The sequence below is a fragment of the Thermobia domestica genome, chromosome 8 (assembly GCF_964235325.1).
Source record: "Thermobia domestica chromosome 8, izTheDome1.hap1.1, whole genome shotgun sequence".
Classification (NCBI taxonomy): domain Eukaryota; kingdom Metazoa; phylum Arthropoda; class Insecta; order Zygentoma; family Lepismatidae; genus Thermobia; species Thermobia domestica.
The window spans coordinates 212,201,419-212,215,854 of record NC_137461.1 but is presented as its reverse complement, the minus strand read 5'-3'; the positions used below and the strand labels follow the sequence as shown (position 1 = coordinate 212,215,854).

The 14,436-nt window shown below is 35.7% G+C and overlaps 2 protein-coding genes across 2 annotated transcripts; one reads left to right on the top strand and one right to left on the bottom strand.

The window, feature by feature from the left end:
* The first annotated feature begins 2,369 nt into the window (after positions 1–2,369).
* Positions 2,370–2,939, top strand: LOC145692448 (uncharacterized). The gene has a single exon (XM_081767755.1). It carries the CDS (start codon positions 2,370–2,372, stop codon positions 2,937–2,939), a length of 570 nt encoding a protein of 189 aa, XP_081623881.1.
* A 184-nt stretch (positions 2,940–3,123) lies between these two features.
* Positions 3,124–8,518, bottom strand: LOC145692447 (para-nitrobenzyl esterase-like). The gene is made up of 3 exons (XM_081767754.1): positions 8,236–8,518; positions 5,361–5,525; positions 3,124–3,177 (listed from the first exon to the last, which is right to left on the bottom strand). Exons 1-3 carry the CDS (start codon positions 8,425–8,427, stop codon positions 3,124–3,126), a joined length of 411 nt encoding a protein of 136 aa, XP_081623880.1. The 5' UTR covers positions 8,428–8,518.
* Between the last annotated feature and the right edge of the window lie 5,918 nt (positions 8,519–14,436).

Genomic DNA, 14,436 nt, shown 5'->3' with positions numbered 1-14,436 from the left:
CAAATACTTCCGAATTCGTATATTTCTGATCACATTTCGTCAAAGTGAGTCACTTATGTTTGTCTCTATGTGTATGTAAAACTAAACGTGACACATGACACATTAAATATACACCTGGAAATCTATTAAATGATACCTAGCAATAATTATTTAGTTTCGACAATAGTTATTAAGATGTTATTGTAGATTATAAGCTCAAACATGTTAGCCATAAGAAATCTCAAGGTTGATATACTTGATATACAAGTGTATTTTTTTAAATGAAAACGATTGTGACGATGTTTGCTCCCTGATTCTTCCTAAAACGTACTGATTTTGTGATTTTTGGTATTGAGTACACCTTGGTTTATCCTACCGCACTTTCGGCACAGGGTGAATTGTGAGGGACGTAAAAATAATAAATATTGATTGCCATTTGCATTCGATACATAGTTTTTGGGGTCAGTTAGATGAAGAGTTACACTCCTAATGAAGTTTAGGACCACATTCAAGACTCATCGGCATTGATTATCAGATTTATCTAAGCGTAAGCAAGATATATAAAATTACACTGTAGTCATTTGTATAAACAAGACACAGGTATTTCCTCGTAACATGAGCTGCTCGGGGAAACATAATGGTCAAATTTTCTAGCTTTCGAGTAAGCTGGGAAAGAAAGTTAAACATTCTCATGCAACTCAATGCAATGACATACACGAAGTAGCTATCCTCGCTAGCGGCACATAGGTTTTCGAAATTGAACTATCTACAAACCATCCTTCGATTCCAGCCCTTCCACCTAATAACTCAAATTCACCAGAAGTAGCGCTTACTACTATGTCCTTTCAAGACGTTCTTATTCGATTCAAAAAGGAAAACGAGACTAAAATAGTCAAAAATCAAAAACTCAATGGACCTACTGAACATCTGTACAATAGAACATCTGAACAATAATAACTCTATATGATCTTGAAGCTTTGCTGGCGTCTACTATTAATCCAATGTTCTCGTGATTGCTGCCAGAGTGAGTGTTGCTGTGCTGAGCTTTCGTTACCATACAGCGGCAACATCTTCAGAGCTATGTGTTGGAGTGTTCTGGTCGTACAATTTATATTGTAGTCTTTAGGAATTGCTGTGTTTCTATTTGTTGTTTTGGTTGGCCAATGGCGTGCTCTGATTTTGCTGGTGGAAACTGCTCTCTGATTGGCTGATGGTTCTTTTCGTACTGAGAAGATGGATCCAGATGTCAGGTAGATGATAACCTTCGTCTCTGTTGATGGATGGCTTGTATGTACGGATGAATAGAGATTCATGTATTTTCCTGTCCCAGAACTGTTTGCTTTTCTTTAGTATTTCAATTTGGTCCCACATGGCCGTTTGATTGTATTGTATGCATTGTTCGGCTATTGCAGATTTTTCAGGTTGTTTAAGTCTGGTGTGTCGCTGGTGGTCTTTCAATCTGTCTTCAATGTTCCTTCCCTTTCACCTATGTAAGGGTCGTTATATACACAGATGATACTATAGATGCCCGGTGTCTTTAATCCCAATGAGTCTTTTGCAGTTGGTAGTAAACACCTGATCTTCGGTGAAGGGCAGTGTACAGTCTTGATGTTGAATTTCTTCAAGATTGTGTTACCTCGGTTGGCCTTCCTACTACGATGCAGAGACCAAAGTATCATACCAGATTTCGCCAAGGTAACCAGTCGCATCAAGTCACAGAAGGCACAACGGGTCCTTATGAGGGCAAGCCACTCTCTAGTCAGGGAACAAATACAGGAACTTCACAGAAGACTAGACCAGCACGACAGAGAAATGAAGCATCTAATTCTGTATCTACCAACAGAGCTTCACATCTGAGACTGGAAATGGGTAGATTCCATCACGTATGCATATGGTAGTAGGCAGCATGAATTACACACAGTTCATCTTAAGAAGAAATTCGAAAAGCTTAACCGAAGACAAAACCCTGAACCATCTCATCCGAGCAGAGAAAAAGCAGTGGTGAATCTCTCCAGCAAACGACTAAGTGAAGCAACTACAAGTCTTCTATGCAAAGGCCTGAAATTCTCTCTAACACCAAAACACATTACCATCACGGAAACTGTAAGCGGTATTGAACAAGCAATAAAACACTTAGGCCAAGAAGCAGCAGACCACATACGCACACAAGCCGTTACGTTCCTTATGAGGGCCAAGCAGCAAAGCCGAAATACAACCTATCCAGAGAAGAAAGGAAAGCCCTTAATGACCTACGAGCAAATGACAGCATCATAATATTACCAGCAGACAAGGGGAATGCGACCGTCATTCTCAACAGGGAAGACTACACTCCAAATTGACATGCCTACTGGAAGATCCAGCATATAGAAAAATTGACAGAGATCCAACCAATGCGATCGAAAAGAAAAAGCTCCAGATTAATAAAAAGTTCCAGTCTGAGTGAAGAAGAAATGAAGAAGCTTAAACCTTTCGGGTCAATACCACCAAAGATTTACGGCCTTCCGAAGATACACAAGAAAGAAGTTCCATTACGACTCATAGTTAACACCATAGGAGGCCCCACGTACAACCTGGCCAAGAAATTAACAGGACTGCTACAGCCACTAACAGGAGAGTGTACACACCATATCAGAAACTCCAGCCATTTCGTAGAACTACTACACAGTATCAAGACAAACGCAGATGACATACTCGTCAGCTTTGATGTGGTCTCCCTCTTTACGAGGGTACCATTAGAAGAATCTATTAAACTCTTGGAATCTCACTTCAGCAAGGATATAGTACATCTCTTCAGACACACCCTAACGTCTACCTACTTCAGTTATCAAGACAATTTCTATGAACAAAGCGATGGTGTGGCAATGGACTCTCTTCTATGTCCAGTAATAGCGAACTTCTATATGGAGCATTTTGAACACAAAGCGCTAGAAAGAGCAAAATACAAACCTAAAATATTTTAGAGATATGTAGACGACAGATTCGTCATATGGCCCCATGGCAGACAGAAACTCGACGAATTCCTGCAGCATCTGAACAGCTTCTATACACCGCAACATCCAGTTCACAATGGAAACAGAAACAGAAGGAAGACTCCCGTTCCTGGACGTACTCGTATACAAGAAACCAGATGGAAGTCTAGGCCATTCAATCTACAGGAAACCCTTGCACACTACCTCGATGCGACCAGTTTTCTTCATCCTGCACAGAAGATGGGGGTGTTTAAATACTCTAATACAGAGAGCATACCAAATAGCAGATCCAGATAATATAAGCACAGAACTGTCTCACCTGGAAACGGTATTCAAATTCAACGGATATTCGTCGAAACAGATCAAGACAGCCATGAGAAAATACAGCAGCAGAAATTGCACCACAAAAGAGGACAACACGGCAGACAAGGAAAATATTGCAGTTATTCCATATATGGGAAAAACCTCCAACCAACTAGCAAGACTATTGAATAAATTCAACATCAAGACTGTACACTGCCCTTCACCGAATATCAGGTGTTTACTACCAACTGCAAAAGACTCATTGGGATTAAAGACACCGGGCATCTATAGGATCAAATGTGAATATAACGCCCCTTACATGGGTGAATGGGAAGGAACATTGAAGACAGATTGAAAGACCACCAGCGACACACCAGACTTAAACAACCTGAAAAATATGCAATAGCCGAACAATGCATGCAATACAATCATACGGCCATGTGGGACCAAATTGAAATACTAAAGAAAAGCAAACAGTTCTGGGAAAGGAAAATACATGAATCTCTATTCATCCGTACATACAAGCCATCCATCAACAGAGACGAAGGTTATCATCTACCTGACATCTGGATCCATCTTCTCAGTACGAAAAGGACCATCAGCCAATCAGAGAGCAGTTTCCGCCAGCGAAATCAGAGCACGCCATTGGCCAACCAAAACAACAAATAGAAACACAGCAATTCCTAAAGACTACAATATAAATTGTACGACCAGAACACTCCAACACATAGCTCTGAAGATGTTGCCGCTGTATGGTAACGAAAGCTCAGCACAGCAACACTCACTCTGGCAGCAATCACGAGAACATTGGATTAATAATAACTCAACTCTGACGAGATATGTAATATTATCATTATACAAGGACGTTATAAGTAAAGACCTTTAATTTGAACGATATAAAGCTACTCAGGAGGTCAAAACAATAGTAAGGACACTTTTGTTCAATTACGATTTTTTTTTAAAAAAAAAAAGAAAAAGTGAAAACAAACATTAGAGTAAAAGGAAAACATCGGCTGCTCGTTTTCATTTTTTTTGTTTTTTTTGGAAAAAAGTATGGCTTTAAATATTTTTATCTCCTTTTAAAAGTATCTAAGCACTATTAGATAAGGTACTTATTACTTATTTATGACAAGTTTTAAATGAAACTTATTTCAAAATCTCAACAATGCCAGAACCTCAAACACAACAAAATTTAAAACAACTGTCTGATATTCATACAAGAACTGTCTGAAAAATATCTGATATAGTCTCGGAAAAATAATACGGTCAGTCGGTGTTTTCGTCTTCCTAATGCAATTGAAATATATTCCATTCTGTTTCAATGCACCGAGATTTGTGGTCTTTTCACAGCTCGAAACAAGCGTGGAAGCCCTCCTTGCCAAATGCTTTTGGATAATTTTGGCGATGGGTGCCGAGAAGACAACTATATTAGCCGCATTATCAGGGTATTGTTCCAAAGCATTTAATTGCTTTTTGATTTCGACAGCTTTAGTCATTTTCTATCTAAAGCTCTACGTAGCTAAGGGAAAACTTCTAAGGAGTAGTTTCCTATAACAGTACGTAGTTCCTATACATACTCATGATGCAGAACGCCAAGGCGACCGATCTCACAATCACCCAACATATTTATTTTGCTAAGCATCTGGAGAAATGTTTCCAGGTTTGGTGACATTGGATGTTTTCATCAAATTGATATTTTTTTTTGTTTCTAGGTTGACTAGTATACTCACATTTTTATCATTTTTGACCTGTGATAGTAACACACAATGAAACAGGCATACCAATTTCTCCACGGAAGAAAATGTAAATGAACGTTCCACCATTTGTAGCGTAAACACATGATAACGTCCTTTTCAAGATGCTCAGAGGCTGATCTAGAACCTGAGCACTGGGGGGCCAGACTATGATAGGTATATCATGAGAAACTAGGAGAGTCTAGACTCTAAGGCCCCGGGTTAGATCCGTCACTGAAGATACTCTAATGTAACCAAATTCTACCTTATAGATTTATTATAAAACAAATAAGGTCGGATACTCTTCAGACAGACATCATACATATTCATTCTAAAGATAAGAAAATTTGTAAACATACTACTATATTCAACTCACTTGAGGTGTGAATACATTTATTGTCAGACAGTCTTCTGGATCATCTTTCACTTCTGTAGTTTGAGGAGAAGGATGTAGCTGTTTACTAGTTGCTGGCTGAGGACATTGTCGTCCTTGGTTGGTTGCATCGAATTCTCCTTCCCAAGTATCTACCCTTTGTGGAGGCTTGATTTTAAATAAAATAGAATATATTATATAAACATTGAAAACAAAGAAAAGTAAAAGAAATATGTATTATTCAATTAAAAATTTTGAACGAAGAATCGAATAATATCATTGCGTGAGTTGTGTTGTGGAAAATAGTTGCATGTTCATTATGTTGCGAATCAAGTCAGTTTTACGAGTCTTATTGTGGAACAGACAGACCTATAAATGGAAAGAAACGTATCAAAACACTTAGCAGAACAAATAGTAGAAGCTTTTTACTTTCTTTTCAATTACTAGTTCTTACATCTTTATTCCACACTAAACATATTATAAGACAAATATTTAATTAAAATCAATCAATGTTGCATTGCAATAAAAATGATAGAACAAGTATATTGGTTACTGAGAAATATATTACATTTTTGCCAACTAAAATGTTGCTTTCAATATATAAACATCTCCCAATTATATACGAACTGCATAAATTGCAATAATAAACAACTTAGTAAAGAATGCTGTATAGTTTTATTATGATTATGTGTACCGCTACACGTTTTGATGTATTGATTCAACAGCGTATACCAGATAAATGTATATTAAATTATAGAAACATATGTAGTACACAATAAATCTCACCTTATGATATTTAAAAGATATTTTATAATAAAAAGCGTTCGTTACACATAACTAATCTAATACAGTTTAATTCATTATTCTTTTATCATATTAATTCCGTTTAATAACTCTTCAACACGATATGAACATAATTTGGTGTGTCTATAATTTCAATCACATAAATTGTGTTTTTGTATTAATCGAAAACTTTTCTTGTAAGAATAAGTTTACTCTTTACAATTGAATATGTTAAAGAACTCCAAAATGTATCATTACCTACATAAAATAATCAAAGATAAGTAAGCTATCAAATTCACACTCAGAGTCAAACATTGAGATAAGATATCCAATTGTACGCAAACACTTATTTGTGAGCCGGAAATATAACATTTAAAATATCGTGATTAAACAGATGAAAACTATTTATTTAGGCAGATAATTTAAAAAGCCGAAGTTTAAACAAATACACATATCACAAGGATGAATATCATGCACCAATTTAAAAATAAGGCACACTTAGATGTCTTCTCAGAATTAGGATTTTAATGTAATGATTACATAAATTATTCTAATTTATTATCATTTTTGGCATGGCCAGTATACAAATAATTCGATGCATGTTATATTAGTTTTATAATACGTTTAATTAAACATTCAGTGTTAAAATACAAGTTAAAGTAGATTAACTATCTATTTGAGATATACAAATATATTACGAGACACTTTGTAATTGATCCTAACTTAATGAAGTACGCTAACCATATGTCCTCTGTCTTTAATGTGAATAAAATAACCACTATTATTATATTGAGGATTATTTTTGGATAAGGAGATATCTCTAAACCTAATGTAATTTACACCATGACGGTTATTAACACCAGATATATTTATGTGTCTCTCTTTCAAATTCCATAGATTTTTTATCATGCAATTATCTTATTTATTTCATTAATTACATCATTGACTACTATCAAATTATTATAGTAACTTCTAACTATTAATAGGAATGTCTGCAATTGACTCATGGCAATAAAGACAATATTTGTTGTAGCTTATAGGATAGTACGGTAAAAATTCAGCGTATTCATGAATGATATTAATTGAATTATTTTTAATCTCTGTACCAGATGATCCGACATAGGTAATGTTTCCATGAATATGGTAATCACAGTTACATATACGCATGTTTGCATCACTATACATTTCCGTGTTTTCATTTCAACCCAAAGCCTCATTTTAATCACTATTTAAGCTCGTTTTAACTTTACACAGACTTGAAATCACCACTGACCACCTATTCTCAATTCAATCGTCAGTAGGAGTTTTGCAATTTTGTGTTTATCTGCTTGAAACAAGATTGCTCTCAATAGTTCGAACTTCCTAACAAAATGCGTCAATTCAGTTTTGGTTAGAATTTACTTAAAAATTTAATTCATTCAATGGATTTTAAGCTGACAATATTTTTTAACGGAAACTCCTACGATTGATGTCTAGTTTATTATTCAGAACTTGTTTTGGACATTTTTTTCATGTTTTGAACTCTAATGTTGAAAAGTTGTGATTAAGAATGCTTCATACATTTGAATTGGTATTGTACTTCGGTCTTCACATGTTGTTAAGATTATTGAATTTAATCGAACTGAATGAAGCAACGAACAGTTCAAATAAGTTCTGCAGCTGGCTGGTCTTGGAATCAGGTAGCTGCCTAGTCTGTACATCTTCAAACTGCATTTATGTGAATATTTTAATGCGAGGGTAATGTAGAAAGACGGATGTTTTGATGCGTAATGTCTCTTATATTTAGGATTGTTATTGCATTTTTTTAAAGTTTAAACAAGCAATATATATATATATATATATATATATATATATATATATATATATATATATATATATATATATATATATATATATATATATATATATATCCGTCCACATACCATTCTGTACTACAAGTCTGCACGCAGATATTATTTCCTTATCATCCTTCTAATTTCCATAAAGACTTACTATAAGAAATCAACGTTTTGTGTGTACTGAGCACTTCTGTTCGGCAAACTGAATACATAATCATGGTTTAAAATAATATAAATATCATTAACGAAATTCTTACCTGAAATCTTCTCTCCCCGCTTGGAGACTTTGCGTAAGGAATTCCGCGAAATTCATTAACTAATCTATTTTCTCTTACAGTGTAAGAAATCTTCCCTCTGACAACACCAAACTCTGGTAACTCTACTACCGGAAAATCTTGACATGTTATACTAGTTATGGTAATATAAAGTAATAGCACTAAAGATTTCATAATAAAATTTAATTAACACAGGTTTTTTCTACTTCTCTTTGATGTATTGCAATGATGAAGATATAACTAAGACGAATAAGTGAAGACTTATATACAAGAAACACACTTTACATTATTTATCATTTTCTCACTGAGATAAACTGATAGATCAAAATTCAGCACTAGTTAAAGAAAGCAGATTTTAGTGTTATATCATGTTCCAAAGATTAATTGCTATCAGACATTTCCTATAACTATCAAGGACAAATTTGAAATGGTTGAAAGGGAAGACTAAATATTTGATAAATGTTTCTAATCTATACAGTGCCAACTTTATCAAGAAATGTAAATAGTTTTTTTAAATTAAAATTAATTTTTAACGAAAAATTTATTTCTAATAGTGACAAATTATAGAGCTACTGTCAGCATTGGTTTAATAAGATGTAAATAAATCTTAAGAAACAAGTTCTTTTTAAGAAATTCGGTCCACCAAAGTCGTTCTATGACTAAGCAATATTATGTTTGTTTCTACAGGGAACATACAGGGTGATTATAAACTCAATACCGATTTCCAATTTAGATTATCCTAGAAACTAACAGAAAGTCTAGCTGGCGTGTAATTCTGTTTACTAGTATGAGTTCAGAAGTTGTTCCAGTGAAAACTACAAAATGGCTGGTGTATACAGCGTAGAAGGCAGAACTTAGATTGCCGCCAGGTACGAAGTTTGAAGGTCGATGGTGCAAGTGCAGAAATTGTGAAGGTAAGAGCGGGCGAGGATTGCAACACTGAACAGTCGCAATTGTAATTATTGTTCACATTTCGATCCAGATGTAACGATGAAAAAAATGCAATCGTCTACCAGACGTCTACCAGATTCATTGGTCCATACATGATACGCAATACCATGAATGGTGAACGATACTTAGAGGTTCTTCTAACGTACATACTATGTCCTGTGATTCAAGAATTGGAAAATAAAAGGCAATTGCTGTTCGTGCAAGATGGAGTTCCGCCCCACCACGCAATTCCGGTGAGACTATGACTTGATTACAATTTCCCTGGCAGATGACTTGGCCGCCGGGAACCTACAGAATGGCGTGCACGCAACCCCAATCTAACCCCATGTGACCTGTTCCTTTCGAGTTGGGCTAAGTGTACAAGTTAAAACCAAGAAATATTAACAGTCTTCAGCGAAATATCCGCGAAGTGTTTACAAATATTCTAGTTGAGATTCTAAAAAGAACCTGTGGATTCTGTTCCTAAAAGATTCTAGAAGTGAGTAGAAAATGCTGCTGCATACGTCTAAATGTAATTTAATAACGAAATGGTACACCCTCATAATGTATTCAATGGAAATAGAACTTGATATGTTGCTTACTTTTGAAAATTTCAGTGTTAAAAATAGGTATTTACTTTACAAACGCCCTGAAATGTAATAAATCACAAATCATCAGATTAATAATTAACTTAAGATATGTAAAGTATATATTTTAACCGTTGTAGGGAGATATTATGTATTCATATTTTAATATGTTAATACTTGATTTTATTTTGTAACTTTTTTAACTAGATCGAGAAATAAAGGAGTAATATCGATGATGGTATTTTGGTATACACGATGTAATTAAGAACCTGAGTTATTGGCGAGCCGATAGAGAATTCAGGCAATTAAAGATTGATCTTGCTACATTTTATGAGTATAGGGGGCACTAATGCACCACTGTAAAGAAAAAAGAACAAATTACAAACTGAGCACTTTCTTCTCTATGGTACCGCTGCAACTTCGTTGAACTAGTTAATTTTCAGTGGGAGAACGTCGAATGAACAACAATATTAAAAGACCTACTTTAAACAGTAACATGGGTCCTATATAGCATTGTAGTGGACAAAGGGCAGAAAATAGGCCTACACATCAATCCAATTCAAAAGGGAGGAAAGTTTTCTGAATCCATATACGAGTGAGTTAACTTGGAATGTAAGAATATGTAAAGGTACATTGTACCCAAATAAGTATTTGCACCTCTGACTTCTATAACTCCATTAGGTTAAATGCAGTACTTTTGGTGGTATCACAAACGCTTGGATAGATTCAGCACAGCTTATAGTTCACATTTCAAGCAGCCGACGACGGTTTGCAAGTCGGTGGAGCACTGAAACATGTTTTTGCTTTGGAATTGACGCAAATTGAAAACATTACCCTTTGATATTAATATTTATTGTTTGAAGCGTGTTTTCTAACGAATGTCATTGAATCAAATACATATATAGTTAGTATAGTTCATATATGTTATAGTTAGTATAATGTATTATTTCAGTATATAATGCATATGACAAGAAAGAGAAAATACTGTTCATTTATGAATTGTTGTAAAACGAAAATACCGAATGCGGAAGTTTGTTCACATTTTTGTCCATTCATGGTTCTGTGCTAATTCCACAAATATATTGTTTATCACACTGAGTATGGATTGAAATTGAAACATGTTAAACGTTTCGGCCTTTCCGTGATTTGATCCCCTATCTACTGTACAGTGTGGTGAAAATCAAGTGATAATCACTTACCTGCGATTATTAATCAACTGATATTGCACTAAAACTTTCAGGTAGTAGGAAACCTATCATGTAAGAATACACGAGATACAGCCCGTATTACGGGACGATAATTAGTGAGTTATTTACCATTTTATTCTATAACACCGAAAAGGGCTACATACATCTCCCTCAATTAAAAATATGTCTTCAAACATTCTTCGAGTATAGGCTGAAATGAAATCTTTCAGTTTTACGTTATGCCGGTTAGGCTAAAGGAGACGGTGATGATGGGACATGAATGAAATGGTGGAATGAAGAAAGTAGGAGGAAACGGGAGAACCCCCAGAAAACCCACGAGCACGGTGTTTGTCCACCACAAAGTCCACACGGCGCGAGCTGGAATCGAACCAAGGACCCCCAATACTGGAGGTGAACGCTCTACCACTGAGCCATCGCGGCCCCTATGAGTATAGGCTGAGTTTTGAAAGTTGGTCCTGCAGACCAACTTAGAAGAGATGGCAGGCAGTTTAAGAATTTCATGAATTTTTCCAAGACATACAGGAATATTATTGGGGATTAGAGATAATTAAGCTAAACTGTTGAGGGCATACATATACTAACTAGTTTAGTAGCGTAACTACTAGTTTAATGCCCCGGGCTTATATAAGAGATTTGTGACGTGAATCTAATGCACAAAGCTGCCAAGCAGCAGACACAGGACTCAAATTACGTCACTTGCATTGGTAGTTTTCTTCATCACATTTTATTGTTCAAGTAAAAGGTATTGAAATTCTATCATTACTTTAATAATAATAATAATAATAATAATAATAATAATAATAATAATAATAATAATAATAATAATAATAATAATAATAATAATAAATTTAATGTGAGTTAAATGCAAGTTAATTTGGCCATTTTTTTATCTTTTGTCTCTTGCGTTAAAATGTATGCCCAGATAGCAAAAATGACTTGCAACAAACTTGCAGGAGATTTGCAATTCAAGTCTGGCAAACTTGCAGCAGACTTGTAATGCAAGTCTGCAAGTTTGATGCAAGTTTAATGCAAACTTCCTAGTTGACGCTCTTCGAACTTGCAGCACGCCTGCAGTGCAAGTGTACGGTAAGTTTGCAAAGCAAGTTTCTGCATGGGATGTACTTGCACAGCAAGCCTGCTGCATGTTTCCACTTGCACTGCAAGTGCACAGCAAGTCGGCAACAAGTTAGTGCAGGTTTGACGCAAGTCACAGCAAGTATGTCACTTGAACTGCAAATGCACAAGAAGTTGACAGCAAGTTTGTGTAGGTAGAAAGCAAGTCTGTGCAAGTTTACTGCAAGTCTGCAGCAAGTTTGTAGTAAGTCTTCTACAAGTATATAGTTGCATTGCAAGTCTACAGCAGGTCTTCAGCAAGTGAGTATAGTAAGTGTTCTGCAGGTACATTTACTGCATTTACCGTATACGGTATACATACTGTATACGAATATTTACTGTATACGAACATGCACACAGTCTATTTTTCTCAACAACTTTGTCAAACAATACACGTTTAACATATAAATTATCTCTACATACTGGATATTTACGTAATTATCTTAATTATCCACGTGTTTTAATGCTTCACACACTTCGCACCTACTACAAATGGCGGCCTGGCGGGGAGATTCCTAAGATTAGACTTTTGTGCCACCTGTTGGTAGAAACTAGAACTGACACACTTGCTACAAAGTTGCAGCAAGTCTCCGAGGCAAGTAAAATCTAGCAAGTGAAAATCAAATTACGACATTTGCGGGTAAGTCTTTCAAAAAGCCTGCAGCAGGTGTACAGTGCACGGAAAATCTAGAAAGTTAAAATCAAATATAGTGAAAGACTTGCTGCAAACCAACATGCTATTAGGGATGCATCAATAACCTCTACCGAATGATGCCACGTTTGACTTCTGGAGCCAAACGATTTAAGGTAAAATTGGAGGTCGAATGGAATTAATCTTGCCGTATACTACAGAAACCATATGTAAGTGTTCGAGCATAAAGTCACGTTCACACTGAGTAATATATATGACATGGTAATTTAGAAATAACGAACTGAATTGAAGTGAAATCTTTGACGTCTAACGTTTATGTCGCCTAGGCTAAAGGAGAAGGTGATGAAGAAAATGAATGAAATGGTGGAATGAAGAATGTAGGAGGAAACGGGAGAGCCCCGAGGAAACTCACGCATACGGTGTTTGTTTACCATAAAGTTCACTTCTAGTGAGCTGGAATCGAACAAGGTACCCCATGCGCCAGAGGTGAACGCTCTACCATTAAGCCACCATGGCCCCGTTAGAAGTAACTAGTACATCTGAAGACTAAAAAACTAACGGGAACCTCTACAAACGTTTTATTCTTAAGATAATGAATGAATGAATAGTGAAAGAGTTCGAAATCTTCAAAATAAAAATATTATTAATTATAAGATAAAAATGTTTGCCACGTAAAGCTGAAGGATAGCGTGGTTCATTAAAAGATTAGGTATTTTATCCTCTATGGGGTTCGCGCTCACTACAATCAATTGGTCTGAATCTAGCTCAGGCGAAGTAGCTCATACCGTAGAGCGTTGGCTTCGCCTTCGGGAGGTCGTTGGTTCGATTCACGCTGCCGACCATCCACTCTGGGGTTTTCCAGGGATTCCCTCAGTGCTACCAGGCAAATACTCTGATGGTACCTACTAAGATTGGCCCTGGCCGTTACCTTCCCAAATCCTTTCCATTGTTGTTGTTCTTGTTACTGATAGATATCCAGTATAAAATGACCTCTGAGCTATATCTGTTGATTGCTAAATAAATAAATAGAATCGAACTCGCTCAAACTCGGGTTTTATCCTTAACTAGACTTGTGCTGTGTTTGTATCACAGTAATTAATCTTCTATTTCCTATGGACTCAGGCTCACTGTTCTCAATGTGAATCGAAGTCTTCCGTATTTTAGCTCACTAGGTGCATTGGAAGTCGCGTTCCCTCAAACTCGGAATCTGGCTCCTCACCCATATATAGGACTTCCACTCATTTACTGAGCACAGAAGCCAATGTCTGTCTTTCTTCCATCTCAGTAATTTAAATTCTTACAGTGACGAAAGAAAGCCACAAGTCAATCAATATCTTCAAGCAATCAAGTCTTCATCTTTTTAGCATCAAGATAAATAGCTTAATATTTCTTTCTACTAAAAATAGCTTTAAATTATTTGTCATTATTTATTTGTAATAAGTAAATTTGATAGTTAAGAGAGACTTCCTTATATCCTACAACGTATGAACTCAGTCAAGTAAGTGTTGCTAGCTACCACACTTTAGTGAAATCAATTTCAGTATCGGAAAACTCTTTTAATTCTTGATATCGAATTATACTTCGAAGTTGTTGGTTCGAGAATTAAATCGTGATTGAGTTGGAGGAAACTTACCATGATCTACCTTTCGTACTTAGACTATTCTGAAAGACGGAGAAAAAATACTTCCCAATT

What these genes read in the sequence shown, in the direction of transcription:
- LOC145692447 (XM_081767754.1), bottom strand. Translation starts at nt 8,427, where the DNA reads ATGAAATCTTTAGTGCTATTACTTTATATTACCATAACTAGTATAACA. An exon ending in GCGGGGAGAGAAGATTTCAG is followed by an intron (nt 5,526 to 8,235) that starts GTAAGAATTTCG and finishes TTTAAAATCAAG; the next exon opens with CCTCCACAAAGGGTAGATAC. An exon ending in TAAATGTATTCACACCTCAA is followed by an intron (nt 3,178 to 5,360) that starts GTGAGTTGAATA and finishes TCTTCTGTGCAG; the next exon opens with GATGAAGAAAACTGGTCGCA.
- LOC145692448 (XM_081767755.1), top strand. Translation starts at nt 2,370, where the DNA reads ATGCGATCGAAAAGAAAAAGCTCCAGATTAATAAAAAGTTCCAGTCTG.